Raw genomic sequence first — 12,938 nt, 5'->3', positions numbered from 1 at the left:
GCTCTTCCAATGACCCAAAGAACTCCTTCACTACTTCATCAGCCCAAGTGCTGAACATTTTTCTTACTTCATTTTCAATTTGGTGTTCAAATTTGAAGCCATCGCTTTGCTTGAACTTTTTAAACAAATGACCAAATATCTTCAAACCCAATTTCTTTCTATTCCTCTCTCTGGCATTCTTTAACTCTAAAGCCCTAACTTCCTTTTGTCTAAGGTACTTTTTCCGTGCTCTAAGCGCTTTCTCTGACATAGGAGGACGTAAAACCGAAGGCAGAACTGCCTGTAGTTCCATTCCCATAAAATCAATCTTCTCAGACACCGCACTATGAATCGCCGTCTTTACTCTATCAACCTTCAATTCCAATCTCCCTTCCAAGTATTTCACCACCCAATTCTTCAAATCCATTGTCAACATCTTCGACCCGGAAGTTGTAACTAGTATCTCATCCAAGTACCTAACTGCATATATCTTCACTGGCTTATAGAAAACACCATCCTCGGAAACAAGTTGGTTCGGTTCAAATTTGGGATTTTCTTGCTTCTTCCTAAGCCTCATTTCTTGAAGTTCTCTATCAAATCCATCAAAGTAAACATTAACCAAAATTGAACTTAATCTACTTTCTTGAGGAAACCCTCTTCCAAAATAACATCCACCTAATTCAATTTGCACAACCCCAATCTCAAACAACCTCTTTACAATATCAATCAACACTTTATCATCGATTTTCTCTTCTATAAACAAACACAACTTATCAACATGTTGACCACCAAACTTTTCCCTACTAAAGCCAACACTAAACCACCAAGCGGGATTTTCCACAGAATTCTTGAGATACCTAATGGCCGTATGCCTTCCCATACCAACACGCCCACCATAAGAAAACGTCACAAACCTCTCATCATACACAATCTCAAAAACCATCCTAATGGCTTCAATAAAAACCTTTAATTTCAAGTTGGGCAATATCAAAAACTCACCTTTGTCCGCCGAAGCCGCCATTTTGACGCAGCAAGCCTCGACGAAACCGAACCGGTTTTCGGAGATCTCCCGACCCATTTCCTCAACGGAGAACCTCTTGGGGAGCTCGGTTTTTGGGGCGCCATTGTTGGGTACGAGGTTTTGGCCGGCGGTGAGGAGGACGGAGGGCAAAGCGACGACGTTTTTTACGAGGTCGGAGAACTTGCCGTGGGAAAAACGGGTGAGGACCAGATCTTCGAGCTGGGGTTTGGAGAGGGGTTTTGGAGGGTTTAAGGTTGGGGTTTTGGGGTGTTTCAGTGAGTGAAGAAGGAGAAGAGGAATAGAAAAAGAAGGGTTTTTCGTGATGATTGGAACGGTCGTTCTTCGGATGTTTACGAGCATTGAAAAAGAGAACACCAAAAAAAACGTGGGATTGAGTTTGATTTTTGAGGCCTCGTTTGATTCAGCCTCCAAAAACCTCTAATGTTCATGTGTTGTACTTGTTAAGTGTTCTGGGTTTTGAAAGCTTCTGCTTCTGTGGTTGATTCGAGGGAAAAGAAGACAAATACGTTCAACGCAAATGCACGAGTTTTTCGCTCCTTACTTTTAATTAATACAATTTAATTAAATAATTATATTAATTAAAAGAGTATTAATTAAAAATAAAAAGTAAAAATCTTAATGCACACTAATGTTCTCTTGATTTTTTTTTTATTTATGTTGGTGTAATTAATACAATTTAATTAAATAATTATATTAATTAAAAAAGTATTAATAAAAAATAAAAAGTAAAAATCTTCATGCACACTAATATTCTCTTGATTTTTTTTATTTATGTTGGTGAAAGAAAGAAAAAGAAAATTGTTAAACTTAACTAATACTTTTTTTATTAATATAATTATTTGATTAAAAAATATATTAATTAAGAGTAAAAGATAAAAATTCATACATATATATTGTAAAAGAATATTTGTCTCCATTTCCCAGAAGAAACAAGACTGAACCTAACTTTTATAAGACTTGTGACTCAATAGAGAAATCTTGACAAATTCTTTTAAATATGTATTAGTCTTAATTTTTACTCATTATTCTTCATTAATACATATTTAAGTTAAATAACTATATTAACAAAAATATATTAATCAAGAGTAATAAGTAAAAATTCTACTTTTAAGGATAAGTTTATCACTTTTCTGGACCCCCTTCCAGCCCTCTCCCAATAGGGTAATTTTTAAAAGTGAAATAGTAGAAAATAGGCTAATATGAAATGTTTAAGAAAGTATATAAGCCAATTTTTAGTTATAAAAATTAATAGGCCATAACTTGTCAAGTTATAGTTCATAACCAGATAAGTTATTGACAAACTTATCAAGTTATAGTTCATAACCAAATAAGTTATGGACAATTATGGATAATAACTTGTCAAGTTATGGTTCATAACTAAACAAGTTATGGACAAAAATAATAATTTAGCATATTTATTAACTTATGTAAACTATTAGCCTATTAATTTTAATTCATCTAAAGTCTTAGCCTATTTTTTTCTTTCTCCCTTTTTAAAAATACTCTTTAAAATAGAGATCCTTTTATTTTTATCTCTAAACATTAGCCCATATATTTTTACATTTTAAACTAAAACTAGTTAAGATGTAAACTTTTTTAAAATAAGTACTTTTAATAAATCATGCGTAAAAAGGTAGAATCCCTCATTTTCTCTTCCCAATAAGGTTTTAAAAATCCACTTAGCTATGCACTGATTCTCTCTGGTTTTGAAAAAAAAAAAAAAAAAACACTAAAAATACTTCCTCTAAAAAAATATTATTTATGTCACTTCAATATAAAATAAAAAATTATTCTTCAATTAAAAAAAATTATAATAACATTTAATTATTTAAAATAACATATATAATAAATTTGTATAAAATTATAGCAAATCATATACTTTTTCTTTTGGGTATTCTTACTAATCACCACGTAATTCAAACTACGTCTATCAATCCATTTGACTGACGTTGTAAACTTTTTACGTCGGTCAAAAGGCAACTAATGTAAAAAGCATCTCGTTAGCATTTTTCACATTGATTCCCATGGCCAACATCAAAGCATATGATACGGGGCTTTTTAATTTTGGGTGGTTGGCTATGGATTAGTAGAACAGTGAGTGAATTAGTGGAAGAATTTAAGTACTGTTTAGTTCGCTGATTTGAGTTGAGATATGATTTTGGCCTCGTTCACTTCGCAGATTCGAGTTTTCAATTCGAGCTGAGATGTGACATTTTCTGAGAGCTTTTCACTGTAGTAGAAAAAGTTAGGTTTGAGATTTTCTGAGAGCTTTTTACTGCAGAAACTTAAAACTGAAAACTCGAATCGGTGAAATGAACGAGGCCATTTATGTTAGAGCTTTTTACTGTAGCAAAAAAGTTAGATGTGATTGTTTCTGATAGCTTTTTACTGTAGTAAAACTCAAATTTTAAACTCGAATCGATGAAATGAACGGGGCCTAAGTATTCGTTGTTGTTTTGTAAAAGAGAAAAGAGAAGTAAATAGATTGGGCATATAAAAAGATTAGAAAATTGAGTTTATAATGAACACATAAGAGAAACAGGTTTTTCTTCCTCTCCATTTTCTTCACAGGGTTACACTTTTATTTCCTTCTAATTTTATTTCCCCTTTATCAAATATAGACTTAGACCCTGTTCATTTATCGATTCAAGTTTATAATTTGAGTTTTGTAATAGTAAAAAGCTCTTAAAAATAGTCACATTTAATTTTTTTACTACAGTAAAAAACTCTCATATAAAGTCAAATCTCAACTAAAATTAAAAACTCAAATCAACGAATTAAACAGACCCTTAAAGTTCTATCTATTTTTTCTTCTCTCATTCTCCTCCGTTGCATTATGTTGACATGAGCTTCACTGCAATTCATCACCGCTTTTCGCCTCGAGTTGTTCACACACTGATCTACTAAGAAGTGACGCTGGCAGAGTGCAAGATCTAGTGAATGGCAACGGTCTTTGGGTGGGTTTGTTATTGCTTTTAGGAGAGAAAAAGCACTTATTGAGAGATCTAAAATCTAAAATCTTGTTTGGTAAAACAAATTTTTAAATAATTTCCTCCCAATCTGAAGCTAAAAGCATAATCAGCCTTTAGGCTGATTCTGATTTCAGCTTATGCTGGAATCTGTTTTGAGTGTTTAATGAAATTTTTTATTTCTAATTTTACCCCCACTGAAATCTGAAATTTACCACCCATTTTCATTTCAAATCTCTCCACTCTCCTCCACTCGTATCTCTCCTCTTCCTCCTCTGCGAAATTTTTTTTGAGAGTTCTATCCTCTCTCCTTATCGCCGTTCGAAGCGAGGTTCCCTGGCTCCGTTCACCGGCCTCTCTCTCTCTCTGTTCGCCGGTTGATCTCTCTGTTGGCCTCTTGGAGCTCGTTTGGTTTCTCCTCCGCCTGATTGATCTCTTCGTTGCCGGTCTCCCTTCTCCTCCTTCGACTACCCGTCTCTCGTCATCAGATCAAGAGGTAAGCCTCTCTAACCGCGCGATTTTTAGTTTGAACATTTGGATTTTTGGGTCTGATTTTTAGTTTGAATATTTTGGGTTTTAGGTTTCTGATTTTTGCCTTCAAAGAAAAACGGTTGAGCTTTGTTAAGGGTTCGGTTTGCCGGTATCCCATCTCCTCCTCTGACTGCCCATCATCAGATAAAGAGGTAAGCCTTTGTAAGTGCTCGATTTTTAGTGCGGCTTTAGATTGGGTTCTGATTTTTTGTGCGAAAATGGGTTTGGTTTAGGGTTATGATTTTCTTCAGATCATTGTACATTGTTGAAAGTTCCTCAACACAAAAAATGAAATGAGATGACCATACTGTTAAGGGTTCTGATTTGCTGTTTGCTCTTATCATATTTTTTGTTGTCTTTTTTTGTTGTGTATTCTTGATGTTTTAGATGCTTTTAGCAATTAAGCATAGGCAGTAATCTAATGCGTCAACATGAATACTTTTCATGTGCAATTATCATTGCAGATATCGTTCTAAGCAAATGTTAGTAACAAGTTATTCGAGATGACCATACCTAGCAGATAGAGTATTTCTTTCCCTCCTACCCAAACAACTTGATTTCCTCGCCAAGTAAAAGCATGAATAAAATTGGTAAATCCATTTCCATGTTTCTTAATCACATAATTAGGTTATGTCTTATTATATGCAAGCAGCTAAACATCAACTTATTGACTTAGATATAAGAAAAGTTAATCACCTCATGAAGTGCCATTAGAGCTTCAGCTTGCCACCGAGTAATCTTTGGAGCAAGTTGGTTACTAATCACTTTTACCTGAAATAAATCACACGAACTGTTAGTATTACATGATCAAAGTTCACTAGTATGACAAATGCATAGAACTTTAAAAGATAACAAAACGCCAAAAAACAGTAATCAGGGCATCCATTCGTTTTCATAAAACGATGATCTTGATGTTTCAATCAAATACATTAGTTCTTATGCCAATTTTTAGGTGAAGCATCTAGGACTAGAAGCTATGCTTAGTTTGGCTATTTATTGAGTGTTCGAATTGGAAATAAGGTTAGTATTACCCTTATTGTTATTTTTGTAAATTAAAGCATGAAGCCTCACATTGTTTTAGACTTTCAGTTATCAATTTTCAAATGGAGGGTAGTATACCACAAGGTAAAGCAATATGGGACCCCGAGACTGTGGATCTGTTTTGTGATTTGTGTATTATAGAGGTGGAAACTGGACGCCGTCCTGGAACTCATTTGGATAAAGTTGGATGGGAAAATTTAATTCGGAAATTTAATGAAGCAACCAAACGAGTATATAAAAGACAACAATTGAAGAATAAATGGGATGCTTTGAAGAATGATTGGAAGCTTTGGAAGGAACTTATTGGTAAAGAAACTGGTCTAGGTTGGAACATTAAGAAGAATACTATTGATGCATTTGAGGAATGGTGGCATAATAAATTGCAGGTATACAGAATTATGTTTGTCATTGTTTATTATAGTGTTGGACTAGGCAGGTTTAATTTATTGAAGTGCTCTTGCAAATTCATCCCAACGCATCAAGGTTTCGCACTCAGGGAATTGAACCACAGTTAGAAGAAAAGTTAAATAGGATGTTCATGAATATTGTGGCCACAGGAGTGTATTCTTGGACACCATCATCTGGGCAAGTGCCATGTGAGTCTGATAAAGGTGGAAATGATAATTCTACTTTACCTGAACAACTTGAGAGTAGTGGTGAATCAGGTGAAGCAATCCGAAGTGAATTGGCACAAGACCGTAAGAATAAGAGACCAATTGAGACAGATGAGAGACAAAAGAAAATCAAGAAAGGAAAAGGAAATGTGAGGGTTGGAGGAGCTGCTAAATTGTCTCAACAAATTGATCACCTTGTCGATATAGTTGAGAGTAGAAGTACTGGATCATCGATTACGCAATATGACGCTGGAAACTATAGCATAACAAAAGTTATTGAAGTTCTAGATTCGTTATCAGGATTATAGAGAGGTAGCGAGTTGTATTTCTTTTCGGTCCACTTGTTGTTAGACAAGGTTAAGAGAGAGGCATTTATGGCTCTTAAGGAACCTGAGTTGCATCTCAATTGGCTTAAGTTTGAACATGGGCTAGGATCCTCCACTTAGATTTCCATTCCTCATTTCTTTTTAGTGCAGTTTTCTTGTTGTATTGATGGTTGAGACATTGTTGTTTTCTTTCAGTGTGGTTTTCTTGCTTTATGTTTAAGACATTGTTCTACAATGACATTTCATAATACTACTTGTATGTGAGCCTGATTATTTTTATTGCACCATATTGAATGACAGGTTTATTATTGTCGCCGACAGGTTTATTGTTGTCGCCGAAAATGGCTAACAATGATGATGAGTTTGATCTACAATTTGTATGTACCATTGCTCGACTCATTGAATATTACTACAACACATACGCTCATAAGAATCCGTGTATGAACTCTTCACAAACTGAAAACATGTGGGTGACGGAATTATTGAGAGGCCATGAAATTAAAAGTTATAGGATGTTTAGAATGGATAAGAATGTCTTTTTGAATCTATGTAATGATCTACAGAGTAACTACGGGTTACAGGGACCACGGAATATGTGTGCGGTTGAAATACTTAGAATGTTTTTATTCATTTTGGATCAGGGTGCGGGGAATCGTTCAGCACAAGAGCGATTTCAACACTCTAGTGAGACTGTGAGTAGATATTTTAATTATGTTTTAGAAATTGTACGTCGTATGAGCATCGATATTATACAGCCTCCAGATCTAGAGTTCAATGATGTGCCAATAGAGATAATGACGGATCGTAGATATATGCCACATTTTAAGGTAAAATCATACTTTTAATATGCTTCATTCCCTACTCAAATCATACTTTTTATATGCTTCATTCCCGACTAAAATTATGTTTATCTATACATTAAAAATTCTTCTTTTTAGAATTGTATTGGTGCAATAGATGGCGTAGATGTTCCAGCTATAATACCACCAGAAGATCAGGTGCCATTTATTGGAAGAAAGCATGTGCCAACCCAAAATGTGATGGATGCTTGTGATTTCAGTATGAAATTTATATATGCATATGCAGGTTGGGAAGGTAGTGCCCATGATACAAGAATATTCTTATCAGCACTACGTAACCAACATTTGAAATTTTCAAAACCACCTGAAGGTTAAAACATTGTCTATATTTTATATTATATATGTTTTACATTTTACTAATTCTTGTGTTTTTATTTTAATAGGTAAATATTATTTGGTTGACGCGGGCTATCCACAATTGAAAGGATTTCTTGGACCTTATAAAGAATAATGATACCATTTACCATAATTTCGAATGGGTCGTCGACCAACAGACAGTAAAGAAGTATTCAGCCAAGCACATTCTTCTCTTCGAAGTGTCATTGAATGCACTTTTGGTGTTTGGAAGAAAAAATATAAAATTTTGAGAGACATGTCTAATTATTCATTTAAAAAGTAATTAAAAATAGTTATTGCAATAATGGCGCTTCATAACTATATTAGGATGCATGATAAGCGTGATCGACATTTTCAAGAATTCGAGGATAATTTAGATGTTTTCGCTTATGAAGAGCATCAACTGGAGGACAATGCAGAAGAAGCTGAAGCTTCACTATCACAAGAAATGGTTGAAGTACGAGATCAAATTGTGACAAGTTTAATGAACACGACTTAATTCTTTTAATGACTCTGTCAGTTTTTTGAACATGAAATGTACTTTTTTGTTCAATAAATTGATTACTCACTAATGCTCCTTTTAGTTGTAACTATATTGTGAATGAAGAAATGAAAAAAAAAAAGAATTAATTATCATAAATTTATTGTTAAAAAACTCAAAATCATAGCATTATGTTTTTTTAAGTTAAATAAATATTTCTAAATACCAAAAATAATTAATATATTTAAGTTTCATACCATGTCTATTTTGATTATTTTACATACTCACAGTAATTCAACATCAAAATTTACCAAACGCTATTATACTGATTTTAGAAACAACACAGCTACTATAATTACAGTTTATCAAACACTCAGCTGTTTCTTTCTTCAACACAACTAAAAATAATTTTTTTAAAATTCACGGCAATACTAAACTAAGCTTTTGTGTGTGAGCGCGCGTAAGCGCATGCATGTATACACTCTTGTAGATGGTGATGAACAATGGTCATTCAGTTAATGACAGACATGGAGCCACAGTGTTTCTAATGGACGCACGTGCTCAGCGGAGAAAAAAAAAAACATAATCTATAACTATATTAATGAATGTGTTTCTATTATTGTTTTGTAAGGCTGTGTTCTCTCTAAATGAATCAGTTACTCTATCTTGTGTAGGGGCTTTTTTAACTTGTTTATTTTGTTATTTTGAGCTGATCATTTGACTCTTTAAAAAAAAAAAAAAAATGGTTAATTCACCTTTTAGATCTAATATTTTTAAATTTTTATCATTTACTCCTAATTAATACCTTTTTGATTAATATAATTCTTTAACTAAAGGATATTAATCAAAGTATAAAAGGTAAAAATTCAAGACTCGTGCATTTTAAAAGTGTTTGTCTCTTTTTCCCTTTTAAATTACCGGACAAATCATACTATTTTTTTTATGCATTTCATTATCTTCAATTTTTTTTCCTTTTCAACATTTTTAAAGTTTTTTCCCTTGTTTGTGGGTTTTGGCTTACTTGCATTAGTATTTTCCTTAGTTTATTGTCATGATATCGTGGTTTGGTAATACCCAAATTTCTCATTTTACTTTAAAAAAAAATTATAATCATTGATTTTTATCGAGAAAAAATGATAAAAAAATTTTGTTTTGTTTATAAATTGTGCTCTCACTAAATTAAGGAGACGTTTGGTTCATGGATTAGAATCATTTTTAATTTACGTGTATTTTTTGTGAGAGAAAATACTGTAGCGAACTATGAACCATGATTCAAATCAGGGTACGAATCTCCTTACCAAACGTCACATAAAAGTCTGGCTTCATCACTAGTTAATGACTATGGCGAATGGGGTCAAGGAAAAATTTCCGGGAGGTGACTGGTAGTCATCTATTGAGTGACTTTAGGCATTAGTGAAAAGATAAACGTAAAAGGAGAAAGGTGGGCATGCATGGATGGTTATGGAAGGCCCATAAATCATTACGGGGCGTCATTCCTTTCTCCTTTTTTCGAAAAGGTCAAGTAGCCTAACAATTAGCAAGACATGGAGTTGTTAATTACCAAAATAAAACATGTGGACTAGTTCTACAATATGTAACAGTAATTAATACTAAACTTTACATTGGGTTAAAATCAAACTTTACATTGGGTTAAAATCAAACTTTACATTAGGTTAAAATCATGAGTGCTAGGATCAGACTCCAAAAGGCGTAATTTAGTTGCTACCCTCTGGCATTGACACGTTACAAACAGTTTTAAGAAATAGTTAAAAAAAAAGGGGGTTAACTTAAATCAAAATTCATTTTTCTAGGTTTAATTACACATTTTGTCATTTTTCTCTTTTCCAAAAATTAGAAAAAAAAATAAGAAATATATAATAAAAGGACTGAATGAATATCCTTGAAACTTGAAGTAGCATCTTTGTTGGCGAGGAAAAGGAAAAAAACAAAAACAAAAACAAAAACAAAACCAAAAAAAAAAAAAAAAAACCTAACACACACAAAGGGAAACTCTTTTAAACACGAGTCGTGAAATTCTCATAGCATTGAAGTTGTAGAAACTACAAAAAAAAAAAAAAAAAAAAAAAAAAAAAAAAAAAAAAACTAACACACAAAGGGAAACTCTTTTAAACACGAGTCGTGAAATTCTCATAGCATTGAAGTTGCAGAAACTACAGAACCGTTGGTTTGGCTAGTTAGGCATGTTCGGTCAGTTAGACATGTCCGGTTAGTTAGGCATGTTCGGCTAGTTAGGTCTGTCTGACCAATTAGGCATGTTCAGCTAGTTGGCCTGTCTAGCCAGTTAGGCATGTTTGGCTAGTTCGGCTAGTTCGGCCAAGTAGGCCTCATAGGCTTGTTCAGCCTGTTCTTCCTTTTTGGCATGTTCTTCCATGTTCGGTCTGTTTAGAGTTGTTCTTCCCTATTCTGCTTATTCGGGTTGTTATTCTCTATTCGGCCTATTCAGACGGGGCCTATTCTTCTAATCATGACCACTCCTCTAAATATATATATATATATAAAAAAAAAAAAGCCAACACAAAAATAAAAACAAAGTAAAGTCTCTTTCGACAGTAGGATTTTGTCTAGAAATATAACCATCTGTTCTATTTACATAAAATGCCAATCTATACGTGTGGTCTTTGTTAGATCTCATAATTATTCAGACTTCTCAATAATCAAGATGTCCCACTATCATGGAAACTATACGTGAAAATAATAAGATAAAACAAATAAATGTACGGTTCTTCATGAGACTACTATTTGACATGCGACACGAATCAAATAATATTGATTCTAAACACTATATATGATTGCATTCGTATTGCAATTTGCAAGTTGCGAAATTCAATGCGCACAATTGACGTTTATTTAGTCTAGTGTCCATCTTGTGTCAATAATTGGTATTTTTTTCTTCTGTTTCAAAAAAAAGCCAACACAAAAATAAAAACAAAGTAAAGTCTCTTTCGACAGTAGGATTTTGTCTAGAAATATAACCATCTGTTCTATTTACATAAAATGCCAATCTATACGTGTGGTCTTTGTTAGATCTCATAATTATTCAGACTTCTCAATAATCAAGATGTCCCACTATCATGGAAACTATACGTGAAAATAATAAGATAAAACAAATAAATGTACGGTTCTTCATGAGACTACTATTTGACATGCGACACGAATCAAATAATATTGATTCTAAACACTATATATGATTGCATTCGTATTGCAATTTGCAAGTTGCGAAATTCAATGCGCACAATTGACGTTTATTTAGTCTAGTGTCCATCTTGTGTCAATAATTGGTATTTTTTTCTTCTGTTTCTTTTTTTTTCTTCCGTTTCTTTTTTTCTTCCTTGATTTTTTTTTTCTTGCATTTATTCGTCACTAGTCTATATAATGAGTAATCTTGACAAATACTTCTTGAAAGTTCATGAATTATAATTTTTATCTTTTATTCTTGATTCGTAATATTTTTAGTTAATTAATTACACTAACAAAATAATACTTATCAAGAGTAAAAAATAAATATATAAACTCATACACAATCAAGAATAAATTCTCAATTTTTCCTATATAATAAAAAGCGCTTGGCTTCTGACTGTTTCTGTGACTTTCGACCAAAATGATGTGTTAGGCCTCGTTCACTTCACCGATTCGAGTTTTCAGTTTTAGGTTTCTACAGTAAAAAACTCTCAGAAAATATCACATTTAACTTTTTCTGCTACAGTAAAAAGCTCTCAGAAAATATCACATCTAACTTTTTCTGTTACAGTAAAAAGCTCTCAGAAAATGTCACATCTCAGCTCAAATTGAAAACTCGAATCCGCGAAGTGAACGAGGCCTTAGAAAGTCCACTCCCCACCAACATCTTTTTTTCTTCTTCTGTTGCTCCCTTTTACATTTTGCTCTTTTAGTCCCTTATTTTTTTCTTCTTTTTTACTCCTTCCTTTTTTCAATCCTTTATTTTACTTCTTTTTTGTTTTTATCCTAAAATTTATTTTTTTTATTTTTATTCTTTTTTACTATATTGCCCTTCCTTTCCTAAAACTTTATTTTTTTTCCATTTTAGTTTCTTTTGGGATTTTATACTCAAATTTTACATGTTTTCAAATGTGTCTCATTTCTAAAATTTTGTTTTAGGAAAAAAAAAATTTATTGTGACGTTCATTTTTTCCTATCTACGCCTTATTTAAGTTGATTTTAAAATTCAATTTTTCTCTTATTTTGCTCCTATTAACATAATATCTTTCATGTGTACCCATGTTTTTTTTCGTTTTGTAAGAAACTCCTTGTTATTTTAATGGAGATACTTATAAAACGTTTGTGTTAATTGTGTATTCACTAACTAACTAATTAAGTTTTTTACTATTAAGTGAATTAAAAAAATTAATAACACAGTAATTAAAACGTAATACATGGATTACTCTCCACGTGCTCAACTAGTATTAATGGAAAATGAATATGTAAAAGTACCCATTTTTTTCGAAGGAAAATTATGATGCAAATAAGAAAGACAGGAAAACTAGTATAGATGCGAATAATTTCAAAACACAAGAAGACATCAACCTCGGACGTTTCCAAGTCCTATCAATAAAATTGAATTTTTTTCCCTAGCTAGTAGAACAAGAAAGAAAGACATGGATTTATATTCAATACACAATCTTTTCACTTAAGTCACAAATAACATGCAGGTTATCTTTTCACTTTGTATCTTGTAGGTTATTTTTTTATAATGACATTAAAATTTTGTGTAGTGACATAA

General features: G+C 32.6%; 2 protein-coding genes across 2 annotated transcripts in view; one reads left to right on the top strand and one right to left on the bottom strand.

The window, feature by feature from the left end:
• The window catches only part of LOC21398626 (nuclear intron maturase 3, mitochondrial), a 2,564-nt gene extending 1,093 nt beyond the window's left edge, over positions 1-1,471 (bottom strand). Inside the window, exon 1 of the mRNA XM_024169676.1 lies at positions 1-1,471. Coding sequence (XP_024025444.1) covers positions 1-1,360 — 1,360 coding nt within the window. The 5' untranslated portion in view covers positions 1,361-1,471.
• A 4,153-nt stretch (positions 1,472-5,624) lies between these two features.
• Positions 5,625-6,484, top strand: LOC112092758. The gene is made up of 2 exons (XM_024169682.1): positions 5,625-5,948; positions 6,059-6,484. The coding sequence occupies exons 1-2, from the start codon at positions 5,625-5,627 to the stop codon at positions 6,482-6,484; spliced, it is 750 nt and encodes a 249-aa protein (XP_024025450.1).
• The last annotated feature ends 6,454 nt before the right edge of the window (positions 6,485-12,938 follow it).

This window comes from Morus notabilis, unplaced genomic scaffold (genome assembly GCF_000414095.1).
Source record: "Morus notabilis unplaced genomic scaffold, ASM41409v2 Scaffold645, whole genome shotgun sequence".
Taxonomy (NCBI): Eukaryota; Viridiplantae; Streptophyta; class Magnoliopsida; order Rosales; family Moraceae; genus Morus; species Morus notabilis.
Note: the sequence above shows the minus strand (reverse complement) of the source record. Positions and strands in the feature narration are given on the sequence as shown.

Excerpts from the sequence above, each read along its gene's own strand:
- LOC112092758 (XM_024169682.1), top strand. The coding sequence starts at position 5,625 with ATGGAGGGTAGTATACCACAAGGTAAAGCAATATGGGACCCCGAGACT. Across the intron at positions 5,949-6,058 it reads GGTGGCATAATAAATTGCAG|GGAATTGAACCACAGTTAGA; the intron begins GTATACAGAATT and ends TTTCGCACTCAG.